The following is a 12,822-nucleotide window of genomic DNA, read 5'->3' on the forward strand; positions in this document are numbered from 1 at the left end:
GAAATCACAGGAAGATTTTTGAGAGAGTGCTTTAAAAAGCAAATAGAGCTGCAAAAAAGCCTATAAAACAGAGCCTTCAGTTGCCAGCTCCTCTGTTAAATGAGTTCTTTACCTAAAATAAGACACTGAGCCCCCTTCAATGTCTGATTAAACAAGTGAACCCTCCCAACTACTGCAGCGCTGAGTGCAGAGCGAGTCTTCTAGTTTCTGCTGGGCAAGGTCTCAACATCAGTGAACTTGGCACTCACGGAGAGTTTGGGGAATGAAAGGCCAAGAGGGGCAAAAGGGTCATGTTCAGCAAGAAAAAACAGACCAGGGCCAAGGGCAGTCGGGAAGCTGGCCTCCTGTGCAACCGGTTCTTACTCCTGTCTTGCTCCGGTTTGCCCAGGCTGACTGTAGGATTTTATCAATGAAAATGTATTCTTTGAAGAAAACAACAAAGTAGTGTTTATCACTCTCATCTCCATCCATGATTGTCATTTTATATACATTGATATATAGACGCGCACAATTGTATCTTAGATACACACACGTATAAAATTAACTCGACAAGAAGCATCTAATACACGCCCATACGCTCACACATCATATACAAATGTCTAGGGAAAGGTATTAAAACAATCCTCTTCATCAAAGCCCGTCAAGCACAGAACACAACAGTCATTTTGGATGAGTGGGTAGACCATTTGTTGGCCTTGACTATCTATTTCTACACCCTAATATGCTTGAATGTCTCTTAAGCATTTGATCGATTTTTAACAAAATTGTCTAGAGCGTCTTTCTTTATTCTGCTTTGATCTACATGAACTCCCTTTACTTTCCTTAAAAAATAATTAAGTATGTTAACTCCAAAGACTATGTTCAGTTGCAGGTTCTCGTATTGGTATAAAACTCGACAGAAGAAACAGGAGGTCTTAGCTGCCTTACCTTCAGCCGAAAACAGACCAGTCCCAAGACAACCTCAGCGCAGATCTCAAATCTTTCATCCTGAAGGACTAAATGTTCAAACTGATGCGACAGCCTGACGTGCTGAGAAGAGAAAGATAGTAGCTACATTGTACAAATTTGATTCGTCAAGAGAAAAGATGTGCTAACTGGTTCAGGTTCAGCTGAAAAGAGAGGTGATGGCAGTATGATCAAGCAAGTGGAGAGCACATCTCAGCCAACCTGTTTAGAAGTTACTGGGGAAAAAAGAGTGGCATTGGGCACCAAGCCAGAGCAGTGGCTTTGAAGCACAGGAAACCAGTGCTCTTCCAAAATCAAACAAGTAGGAAAAATACCAGCAGGCATACGAACAACCAGCTGGGAAGACTCAACATCAGTCCGTGACGCTTGCATACTCATACCACATTTTGCTTCCTCCCCAACGGGAAATGAATTCACAAGCACTTGGAAAAAAAGAACCCATATCCTCATCAGGTGCCTGCAGTGCCTTATCCGGTCCCCCTCTCACTGGCTACCATCGGTTCAGTGCTCACTACCCTAAAAAAAAAAAAAGACCGCAGCAACCAGCTATTAGAATGACAGTTTGTCGCCGGGCAATAGCCAGCCTGCACCAAAACTTATCAGCGACATCTGAAGTGATGTTTAAAAGTTCCTTAACTTTTATGTATTTATGATTACAAATAATTTTCTAAAAACATACAACTAACTCCATGTCTTTTCCTCCCTTTGCACTTTGCCTTTTTGCAAGTTCAAGGACAGATATCAGACAAAAATGGAACGTTTCACTTTGGACCACGCTTAGATGTGGAATGTTTCCTCTCACAGGAACTTCTTCCAAAGGGGCAACAACAAGGCAAAACAGAAATTACAGAAAAGAAAACAAAAACAAAACCAAAACCAAAACAAAACCAAACCAAAAACCAAAAGCAAACCACATTTTGCAATCTTAATCATAGCTTTCTGGTGTTTGTTTATTCCTCAAAATAGAAAAACTTTGTTTACATTGACTCAAAACCTTGATTCAAAACCTTCCTACTGGGCATCCCGGTACCCTGTGCAACCAGCCACTCTTACTGCTGTTACCACTTCCTCCCGGCTGTTTGTTGCATCCATTTATCATCTCCCTCTACAATTAGACCGAAAGCTCTTTGGGTCAGGAATGAGACCAATAAAATGACCAATCCTTTCCAAGGCCTTTGAACGTTCTGCTAGTTGAAATAGCATGAGTTTACAGCTATGAGAATTGCCCAGAGGCACATGTGTACATACAGATACCTGTATGCACAAGTGCACGGAAAACGTATGTGAAATGTGCACCCGTGCGCTCCTGATCTTCTGCTGTCTCCTCCTGTCCTCATGTTCTGTAGCCTTAACCAAGCCGATGCCTTTTACACAGCTCCGCCAAATTTCACGCTGCATATACTAGGTCTTGGAAATCACAGCCATAAAGATGTCACGTTCAACGAGAGGAGAATTTCGCAGCCGTTCAGCTGAATGTAATCACCAGCTGAACTTAATCAAAATTTACCTGGGTAAGAACCGAATGAAACACAAATTTAAGGTTCGGCTTACTGCGAGCAGTTCGTACAAGCAAGCTGGACCCATGCTGTGCTTTTCACAGCAGGTTTTTATGTCCGCTTTTTGCACCAAAGAATTTTCCAGGAATTTGCAAGAAACGAAAGCAAGGGAAAATAGAGACCATGCGGTAAAACACAAGTGAAAATTCTGGAAGTATTTTGCATTGGTGTCTGGATGCCAGTGCTTTTACCCACAGCAATGACTGGCAATGGCGCTGGGGGGCACCCAGCGTTCTGGATGGCCCAGCCCCGGGGCGGCGAGGCAGCGGCGCTTCCACCGGTGCGGCACCTGCGGCACCTTTGCCTGACGCGGTTGCCCGGGCCCTGCACCTCGGGACCATCAGGGTCTGTTCTCCGGCATCACTTTTACGGAGTGCTGCCGCCAAAGGTGATGAAGCCCAGTAAAGGTGAACGGAACGAGGCCTGGGGGTTCCAACGCTGTAAAACCGAGGGGCCCTGGGTGCCACAGCCGCCTCTCAGCGCGTCCGAGAGCGGCGCCCGCGCGCGGGACGTGGCGTGGCGGTAACTCGCAGGAGGACGCGTGCGGCTTTGGTGCGCAGCCTTTCAAGACAGGCAGGTAAACCGTGAGAAGAAAGTCCTGTCTGGGGAACCCCAGGGACTGGAACTAAGGCTAGGAAAGATGGAGAGGCAAAAGCCGACGGGCTGTTCTCAGTGCTCTGCTGAACGTGTCCACACCAAGCCTGACCTGGGGATGTTTTAACCCTCCAAATGCTTTTGATTTTGACATTTGTGTCATGCTCTGTCCCTAGCATCATTAACTGAAAGCTGACGTTCAGCTATTATTTAGCCTTCACACCTTCACACAGTGAAATTTAGCAGACTGAAGAAAAGAAGCCGGTAAGGAATTTTTGGGTATCCCTGTCTGTCTCGGGTAAATAACCCCTGCTCTTCTGCAGTGAGAAGGGAAAAAAGAAAGGGATCGAATTCATTTGGTTATTCAGGATTAAGGGAACTGTCCTACAGAATCACTAGTGGGAGCAGTGAACTCGTGAGGCATTAAGACTCGGTCCCTATTTAAAAAAAATTGTAGTCGTGTATGCATCTGTGTGAATATACATGTAAATAAATATAAATATAAATAATATAAATATAAATATAAAGGCTCCTGCCTTGAGGTGTTTAAACTGAATTTTGATTTTGGGGCAAAGCCTTCAAGAATGACAACAGGTTTTGATTGAAGGGAGCTTCTCTGAAGTGTCGGAGTACATTAATGTCTATGTGCAAATCGGCATACCTGCCTAGCCTTGATCGCTTCCTGCGTCCCCTCCCATAGATTTCACCTCTCTGCCTGCCTTAGCTCGCACCCCACCACGCTCTGAAGGAAAATGCGGACAAAAGGGTCTTCTCAGCAGCCGCTTGGGCTGTGCCACGCCCCAGCTGAAACGCTATCGCTGGCATTGCTGCTCTGTACAGTTCCAGTTTCTTGGTCTCTGCTGTTAATTTTTAATGGAATTCATTATCCTCGGCAAAGAAAGAAGGATGCGGCACACTGATTTCTTCTGGCCCTGTGGAGGATTCATCTGAGTCCCAATATTCGTGGGGATCACATACAAAGACATTAACTGCTAAATTTCTCAAGTGCCTTCTGAGCTCTTTGAGAGGGCTTAGGCCAATAAAAGTAATGTATGGTCAAGCAGTTTGCAAACGGGCCGTTTACAAATGGGCCACTTGGGTTTCACATTGATACTGACTCTGAGTGCTGGGAATCAGTCTAGAAGACTGTCGTCATCATTGTTGGTTTTGCCCTTTTTGTAGATCTCCTCTGTGGCTTTGGGACTTATTTACCTCCAAAATTTGTATTTTTCTCTCCCCGCATCCTTCAGAGATGACCGTCCTCCCCTTTACCATTGCTTTAAAACCTATACTTTGCCATAGGTTAATATTACGTGTTGTGTGGGAAAGGAGTGTGTAACTGGCAGGTTTGGAAAACAAAAGAAGTTCCTGTATCTAAATCCAGGTCATACTTTCTCATCTCCCAGGACTATTTTAGTTCCTGCATGCCTTCCTCAGTACAAGCAAATGCCAGGTTGCAGTGGTTATCTAGTCATTTTGATGCAGACCTTAAAGCTGGAAACATAACAAACATCTCTTTCTTAAAACATACTAATAAAAGAGAAAAAAGAAAAAAAAGAAAAAAGAAAGAGAGAAATAGCTTTTTGTGGCAGTTTACATCCAGAAAAAAAGAAAAGTTTGTGAAGAGAGAGCTGCAGATACCTTTGGTGTTCTGTGGAGAAGCTTGCTAATCACACAGCAATGGGGTGGCTTGTTAAGGTCATGCAGTGTTTTTTCCCTCTATGTTTAAAGTCAGAAGCTCATCACTGCTGAAAATCTCAAATGACTTTAGGAGTAACACCTGGCTGTGCAAAAGAAGCCTAACTACAAGTCTATAAACACTGGGTAAATCTTCCTACAGTTTTCTATGAGTAGAAGCTGAGTTTTCTATGAGTAGAAGCTTTCTATCAGTGGGAGCTGAAGTGTCTTTTTTTTCCGAGGTGATCACAGCATCTATATTGAGATTTATAGAATCATAGAATTATTAAGGTTGGAAAGGACCTCTGAGATCATTGAGTCCAACTGTTAACCTAACTGCCTGGTCCACCTCTAAACCATGTCCCTAAGCACCACATGCACACGTTTTCTGAACACTTCCAGGGACTGTGATTGCACCGCTTCCCTGGGCAGTCTGTTCCAATGCCTAACCACTCTCTCCAGGAAGAAATTTTTCCTAATATCCAATCTAAATCTCCCCTGGCACAAATTGAGCCCATTTCCTCTCGTCCTATCAGTTGTTACTTGGGAGGACAGACTGACCCCCACCTCACTACAGCCTCCTTTCAGGTAGTTGTAGAGAGCAATAAGGTCTCCCATCAGCCTCCTCTTCTCCAGACTAAACAACCCCAGCTCCCTCAACCGCTCCTCACAAGACTTGTGCTCCAGACCCTTCACCAGCTTCGTTGCCCTTCTTTGGACACGCTCCAGCACCTCAGTGTCCTCCTTGTAGTGAGGGGCCCAAAACTGAACACAGTACTCGAGGTGCAGCCTCACCAGTGCCGAGTACAGGGGCACTATCACCTCCCTTGTACTGCTGGCCACACCATTCCTGGTACAAGGCAGGATGCCACTGGCCCTCTTGGCCACCTGAGCACACTGCTGCCTCATGTTCAGGCAGCTGTCAACCAGCTCCCCTAGGTCCTTTTCTGCCAGGCAGCTCTCCAGCCACTCCTCCCCCAGCCCATAGCGTTGCATGGGGTTGTTGTGACCCAAGTGCAGGACCTGGCACTTGGCCTTGTTGAACCTCATACAGCTGGCCTCAGCCCATCGATCCAGCCTGTCCAGGTCCCTCTGCAGGGCCTTCCTACCCTCCAGCAGATCGACACTCCCACCCAACTTGGTGTCATCTGCAAACTTACTGAGGGTGCACTTGATCCCTCATCCAGATCGTTGATAAAGATATGCAACAGAACTGGCCCCAGTACTGAGCCCTGGGGAACACCACTCGTGACTGGCCGCCAACTGGATTTGACTCACTCATTACCACTCTCTGGGGTCGGCCATTTAGCCAGATTTTTACCCAGCAGAGAGTGCACTTATCCAAGCCATGAGCAGCCAGTTTCTCCAGGAGAATTCTGTGGGAAACGGTGTCAAAAGCCTTACTAAAGTCCAGGTAGACAACATCCACAGCCTTCTCCTCATCCACCAAGCGAGTCACCTTGTCATGGAAGGAGATCAGGTTGGTCAAGCAGGATCTTCCCTTCATGAACCCATGGTGGCTGGGCCTGATCCCCTGGTTGTCCCGCACATGCCCTGTGATGATCTGCTCCATGACCTTCCCCGGCACCGAGGTCAGGCTGACAGGCCTGTATTTCCCTGGATCCTTCTTCCAGCCCTTCTTGTAGATAGGTGTCACATTAGCTACTTTCCAGTCAGCTGGGACCTCCCTGGTTAACTCAGAAAGAAACTGAAACCCTGGGTCCCACATCTCTCAATAAGGCCCAGCCCTGCATCTGAGCAGGCATGCCTGAGCTGCTCTTGCAGAACATGAACAGAAGTGACGTGCCCTACACACAGATGTGTTGGCGCATGAAAACTACGTGGCGTACGACTGCACGCTGCATCCCGAACGTGGGCACCCCATTCCCCAGGTTCCAGCCCAAGGAGCTGGCTCAAACCTCTGCTCTCCCGCCTCCCTCTGTGTGCCTGGGCTGGCCCTGGGGCAGCGCCTTGCTAACACCACAGAGAGGGAGAACTTCTTCCCGCTCCCCCAGCTCCAGCCACTCTGCTCTGCCCTCAAAGGCTGCAGGAGCTGCTTCTGCCACTGTTCCTGGGTCTCTTCTCCTTCTACCTACCTAGGTCCACTCTGTGACCCACTGGAATTAATGCAGCTTCAGAAATAATCATGGCAACTACAGGGCTTCACTTCAAACACAGCTGGAAGTCCCAAGCACACAAGATACGGTACCAGCTCTTCTCCTCAAGGACTGCCTTTGACAGCAAGGGGAATATAAAAGGTGTGATTTGCAAGACGCGACAACTTGGTTAAAAGAAAGCAACTTTCCAAGGCCGAGCACTGGGACAAGCGATGCTAAAGTGAAGTTAACCAGTGAGGCTGAGTTCCAAATTACTTTTTGTTCGGAAACTTGTCTATAGGTTTGAAAATATAAACCCGTGTCAGGCTGGTTTGTGTACTTCATTACTACACTGCCAAAAGAAAAGTCATCACAATAAATCTGGAACCAAGGATAATTCCTGAGAAGAGAGGCAAATGGGCAAGATATGAAACACATTTAAAAATGTTATTTTGCAGCTGCTGATATAACTTTACCAACATGTCTGCCAGCTCGCAAGAGATATCTTAAATACTGCTAGAGGAGGGAGCAAATGGAATGCAATTATTTCTTGAAATGCAAGTTCAACAGAGAACTGCTGGAGATAGAACTGACTTTTTTTAAAAGCTGCTTTGGAACCCACTGAATTTAACCATCACTCATCTGGGGGGGGTGGGGGGAGGAGAAACCAACTTAATGGTTCCAGTTTGACAGATGTCTACAGGGACCCAAATTCTGCACCTTGTTACCCCTCTTGCCCTTTCAAAGCTGCAACCCTAAGGTCATAACTTATTTTTCTCTGTACACCAGGGAACGCTTTAGTCCTTAATGAAATATTAAACATACACACTCAATTCAACGAGCCCTTGGGAATCTAGCTGTCTGAATTACCTTTACAAATAAGGGAACGTACCAGAGGTTTACTTTGGAGTCAGTATCTTTAAGAAAAAGATTGATTTGCTTAGCCTTCCTGAGCTGGGCTGTCACAGAAGGTATTAAGAAATGGTCTTCAGCTATGATTATAGGAAGACGAGCGCTTTTTGGCTGGACAGTCAGGGAGATGTCTGGGAGGCAGGGAGAGAGGGAGCTTGCTGAACGTAAATACTGACCTGTGGAAATCTGCCTGATAAAAGCCCCGTAATTAATATGGGGTTTCCAACCCTCTGTTTTCCCAGTGAGAGATTTAGCCCTACTTAAAATCTTGGCATCATACTAAAATAATGGCAGTCTCCAGAAATCTAGCCTGAGAGAGAAACCCACTGGAAACTGTAATGGTAGCCTAGTAAAGTGATAACAAACCTTGTCTCAATTTTTCATCGGAAAGGTAGGTATCAGATTGCCACAAGGCTAACAGAGCCTCAGGATTGCCACTGTTGTCAAAATTTATTTCTGAAAGCCTCATTAAGGATAAAAATCCAATTCAGATCTCTGTATAGTCACTTGAAAATTACAGTGTGATAAAAATGAGAAGCAATGAGGGTACCCTCCATCCCACCACAGGTTACCCAAGAAAGCAAATGCCAGTCACCTTGCGGATGTGCTCCTGCAGTCCTGTGACCCCGTACATCCTCAGCACGAACCAGAGCTTCAGGGAGCGGAACCTCCTCCCCAGGGGGATTTCCCAGTGCTGCAAGCCAGGGAGAAGGGAGAGCACCCATGTTAGAAGCCACCCTTGCAGTGATACTGCAGAAATTGTACATTCTGCAATGACTGTGAAGTGCACCGCATTGCCACATCCTACAGGCACTTGCTAGAGGGGGGGTCAAATGATAATAGCAATGTCTGTGTCTGGTTAATGCCCCGGTGTGACTCTTTAATACTCAAAATTTTCAAATGAAGACTGGAAAAGGAGATCGGTGTCAGAATGGAAGGGTGACAAGGAAAATAATTGAATTTTCTTTGTGCATCCTGAATTCTCCTTGAAGGCTTTGGAAAAATAAGTATCTCAGAAGCTCGTGGACGCTGCCTTGCTTCCAGTTGTGGGGCTAGCATCTACAATGACAGGCCCATTTTCCGTTTCAAAACAACAGTGGTTCTGTTGGTTAAAGGTTAAAACACAAGTGTGTTTTAAAAAATGTATTATTCACTGCGTTAAGGAAAAAAATCTTTAGGACATTTCTTTCTACTGCCTAAACCTTGAGATATCACACGTGCAAGATGATTTCTGCTTTTAAACAATTTTTTTCAAAAATCCAGAGTTTAAAGTTTCAGCTTGAGGAATGATGAAAATTTAGCAAGCTGCATCCTTCCTGGAAAGAAAGATAAGGTTTTGAGGTTTATGATAGTAGCAGAAAATAAAAGCCCTGGAAATACCAGTGTATACAAGTAATAGCATTAATTATTGCATTGATGCTGTACTTACCCGATAATCTGTTACAAGGCCTGGAAGTTAAAGAAAAAGTGTTCACATTGCTTCATCACAACAGCCAAAACCGACAATCATTCTAATGCTATTGAAAAAGCTGGATCTTAGCTCTCCTTTCTGTTTGCCACAGCCTTCAGCATCATCAGCGTCCACAGGACCACTGCGCGCCTAGCAGGATACCCGCCAGCATGCTAAGTGAAGGTGCTTGCAGTAAGCTTCATTCCTTAGCTAGTCAGAATATACCACAAACAAATTAAGCAGTTTTCAGGAGGAGAAGCACATTTTCCTTGCTGTTATGCTTCAGATCCTGTGGAGGTGATGGACTAAATGCTGTGTTTATTTTCCTCTTGTAAGGAAAAGAAGTAGTAGGTAAAATGGCAATTATTAATTTTGTTTGAAACAGTTTGCAGAATCCCCAAACTCACTTCATCACTCATTCTCTGCTTCTACCTACCTTTGAAACTCATTCATGTATCTGTTGCTCATTCGTCAGCATGTCTAATAAGTGACTTGAAAATTTGGTTCAGAATTGACCCTTCCTGTTTGGAGAACAGTATTCTGTGGGTTTTTATGGCTTTTCATTTGACGTAGCGAAAGCCCCTTACAGACGCAGACTGACCAAGCCACAAAGCAGCCCAGGGAGGGCATTAGTAGTGATCTTTTATGTGAGCGCACAGAGCCAAGACACATCTACCTTTGCTTTGACTCAGGTAATTACACTGATTTCACAGTAAAGGAAACTGTAACGTGAAGCTGGATTGCTTGCAGTAAGCCAGGGACAGAAATTAAACTGACCTAAAATCTAAAGCACTTCTTTAGGAAAATGTGGAAGCATCTGCTTAGCTTGCTTATTCTGCTTTATTAGTCTGCAGCAGAGCATCAGCTTCATAGGAAAGTATGTACTTAAATCCCACGGGAAAGTGCTGTCTAAGTGCTCCTGGAATTGTGAACCGCAAGGTACCATACAGAACCGTAGCTTCTGCATTTGGCCAGTTTGCGTCGTTTAGGCAATTCTCAGCCTTTGTATGTTCTGGGGGTAACAAGCCTGTATTTCCGGCGGTACGAGCTCTCTTGCCAACGTGCTCTCATCTACGCAGCCAAAACCTAAGCAGCAGCATGGTCCTTCCTCCCTGCAACATACAGCCATCTGGTTCTTTAACCTGCCCCTAGGTTATTTTCCAGATGAGGAACAAACCCACACAACAAGCAACAATCATTAACCTGCTCCTGGACCTCAGGAAACGAACACGGTTGTCTCAGCTCGGTAACGAGGAAATTTGATAACATTCACGTTCTGCTGCATTGTAGCAGCCATTTTGGTTTGAGAGCTGCGAGGCCGGTAGCAAAGACAGTAAAGCAACTGGTGACAGATAAATAATCCTACGCTCCTGTAAGGGGCTCTGTCTAATGATCCACAACAACGCCTTTCACAAGCTGTGAAGCAGAATGCAATCAAGGATTAGTCCTTGATTACAAGCCTTAGTCTTGCATCTGTATTTAACCAGGAGGAATTGCATTGCGGGGGCATGGGTGGCGTCCACAACAGAGCATAAAGCTGCATTCTTCTAACACTGCCGTCAGGATTTGACCTACGTCCTGGGTTGCCAGGCAAGCTAGTATAATCTTCCTGGTGTGATGATGCAAATCGCATAAAATGATAATTAATGACAAAATAAAGACTTTCCCCTTGGGGGCACACGTAATTGCCATGTGGTTATTAAGAGTAATTGCTCACAGATAGATGCATTTTTCTGCTCACTTAAATTCTTGAGTGAGAGACGAGCAAATTCAAAAATGCTACTTCATCTGCCTTGTAAACCATGATGGGAATTCTTGGACCTGAGATACAGAGACACAGTCAGAAAAATAAGACCCTCCACTAGACCAGTCCTATTTTCCGGAGTGCTGACGTCCCTAAACCACACAGGGATCAACAGGGCCTGCAACAGCCTCGCGCCTTTGCAAATTTGACTGTTTTTATGGGAGGCATAAGTGTGGACTGGATTGAACAGCTTAACTAGAGGCATTCGTGTGGACGTGGTGCTTAGGGACATGGTTTAGAGGTGGACCAGGCCGTTAGGTTAACAGGTTGGAGTCGATAATCTCAGAGGTCCTTTCCAACCTTAACGATTCTAGGATTCTATGGTTTGCATTTGAAAAGTGTTGTCCAGCTCTTTGGAAAATTGATGTCAAATGGGAATAGAGCACAGAAAAAATTAGCATCGCTAGACTGCTAGGAATCAGCTGATCTGGTTGGAACCGCTACGTCCAGGTCCCATAACGTACTGTCACACCTTCTGAAGGCAAGGCGAAGGCTGAACAACCGCTTACCCAACTGGGGAGATAAAGTTTTCAGGTCAACTAGGCGGCCTCACTGGAAGCACCTGGTTTTAAGAAAGGTTTCATTTCCTTCTGGTGTTACTTAACCCGGGGAAGACCTAAGGTTCTTGTATCAGTACTGTCAGTTGGCGCAAGGCCGTATTTTCACTTTAGTTAAGGTTGTATGATTTCTCCTCAAGATGAGTATTTTTCACGTACGTTAAGTAAAAGCTGGGGATGTAAGTATATTTGCCATAACTTGTATTTTTCAAAAAAAAGGCAAAGAAACAGTACATATTTTTTCTTAACAAGCCTAGCCTTTGGAGGGTGAACCTCAGCTCCAGAGTTACTGCCTTTTCCTGTTTATTGCACTGTTCTGTATTTGCATTGCTTGGAAATGTAGAAAAGGAATAAATGCAAAATTTCTGCCAGTTCAGGATTAAGGCACAGGACTCCATTTTTCCTAGGGCTTTCTAGTGAACGGTGGAATTCTGGGTGGTATTAATTTAAATGTCAATGAGTTCATAACCATAACAGAGAGAAGAGAAGAGCGCTCAGGATGGATACACTTGTGAGCACAGCTCAGCACCAGCAGTTCCAGGAAAGAGAGGAGAGAGAGTGAACGGTGAGAACACCCACACGTGATTCACCCTCTTGAGAAAGTTGCGGGGGAACCTGCACCACATGTTGACACTGCACTGCTGTGACCTTCTTCACAATTAATCGGCTATTAACCGCACGTGGACAAACAGGCTTCAGGGTGGCAAATGCCACTCTGCAGTGGCTAGGTATGTGCAAGGAGCAGCACGAATGCACTAAGGAGCTTTGTACAGGGCCCAAGATTTCTGAGTCCTTTGCGAGCATTTTGTGAAGAGCTTTCGTGAGCGTTTGGTACAAGACAGACGGATAGCCTGCACTTACCTCCTTCTCTACGATCAATGTAAGAACCTGAGAGCAACAGGATAATGTCCCAGAGAGCTACCATTCAAAGCAGAGCACGGATCTCAAACACAGCTCACCCCCTCCTTGCGCTTTCAGGGAATGTGTGCTTCAGACATGGGCATTGGAAAATTTGAATCAGAGCTCGCAAGCATAGCTAAGAAAAAAAGGTCACAGACTTGAGAAACCCTGAAAGCAAATCAGATCTTGAAATCATCCTGGCGGAAGATCTGCGGGGAAGGCAGGTTAAGGGACTCGATACACAGCACCCAATACCACCTGACTAGCAAAAGATCATGAAGAATTTTCTCAACACTCCTACAGAGGGTCA

At 45.4% G+C, this 12,822-nt stretch overlaps 1 protein-coding gene across 5 annotated transcripts in view; it reads right to left on the reverse strand.

The window, feature by feature from the left end:
• LOC309597229 (aromatic-L-amino-acid decarboxylase-like) overlaps window positions 1-12,822 on the reverse strand; it is a gene marked incomplete at its 5' end in the record, with an annotated part of 44,934 nt that overhangs the window by 2,805 nt on the left and 29,307 nt on the right. For all 5 annotated transcript variants that reach the window (XM_082326446.1, XM_082326444.1, XM_082326447.1 and 2 more), the window contains 3 exons: window positions 928-1,029; window positions 8,397-8,495; window positions 9,231-9,250. In XM_082326446.1, the coding sequence (XP_082182572.1) occupies window positions 928-1,029; window positions 8,397-8,495; window positions 9,231-9,250 (221 nt within the window). The remainder of the gene's footprint in view (window positions 1-927; window positions 1,030-8,396; window positions 8,496-9,230; window positions 9,251-12,822) is intronic.

The sequence above is a fragment of the Platalea leucorodia genome, assembly GCF_965183815.1.
Source record: "Platalea leucorodia genome assembly, chromosome: 1".
Classification (NCBI taxonomy): domain Eukaryota; kingdom Metazoa; phylum Chordata; class Aves; order Pelecaniformes; family Threskiornithidae; genus Platalea; species Platalea leucorodia.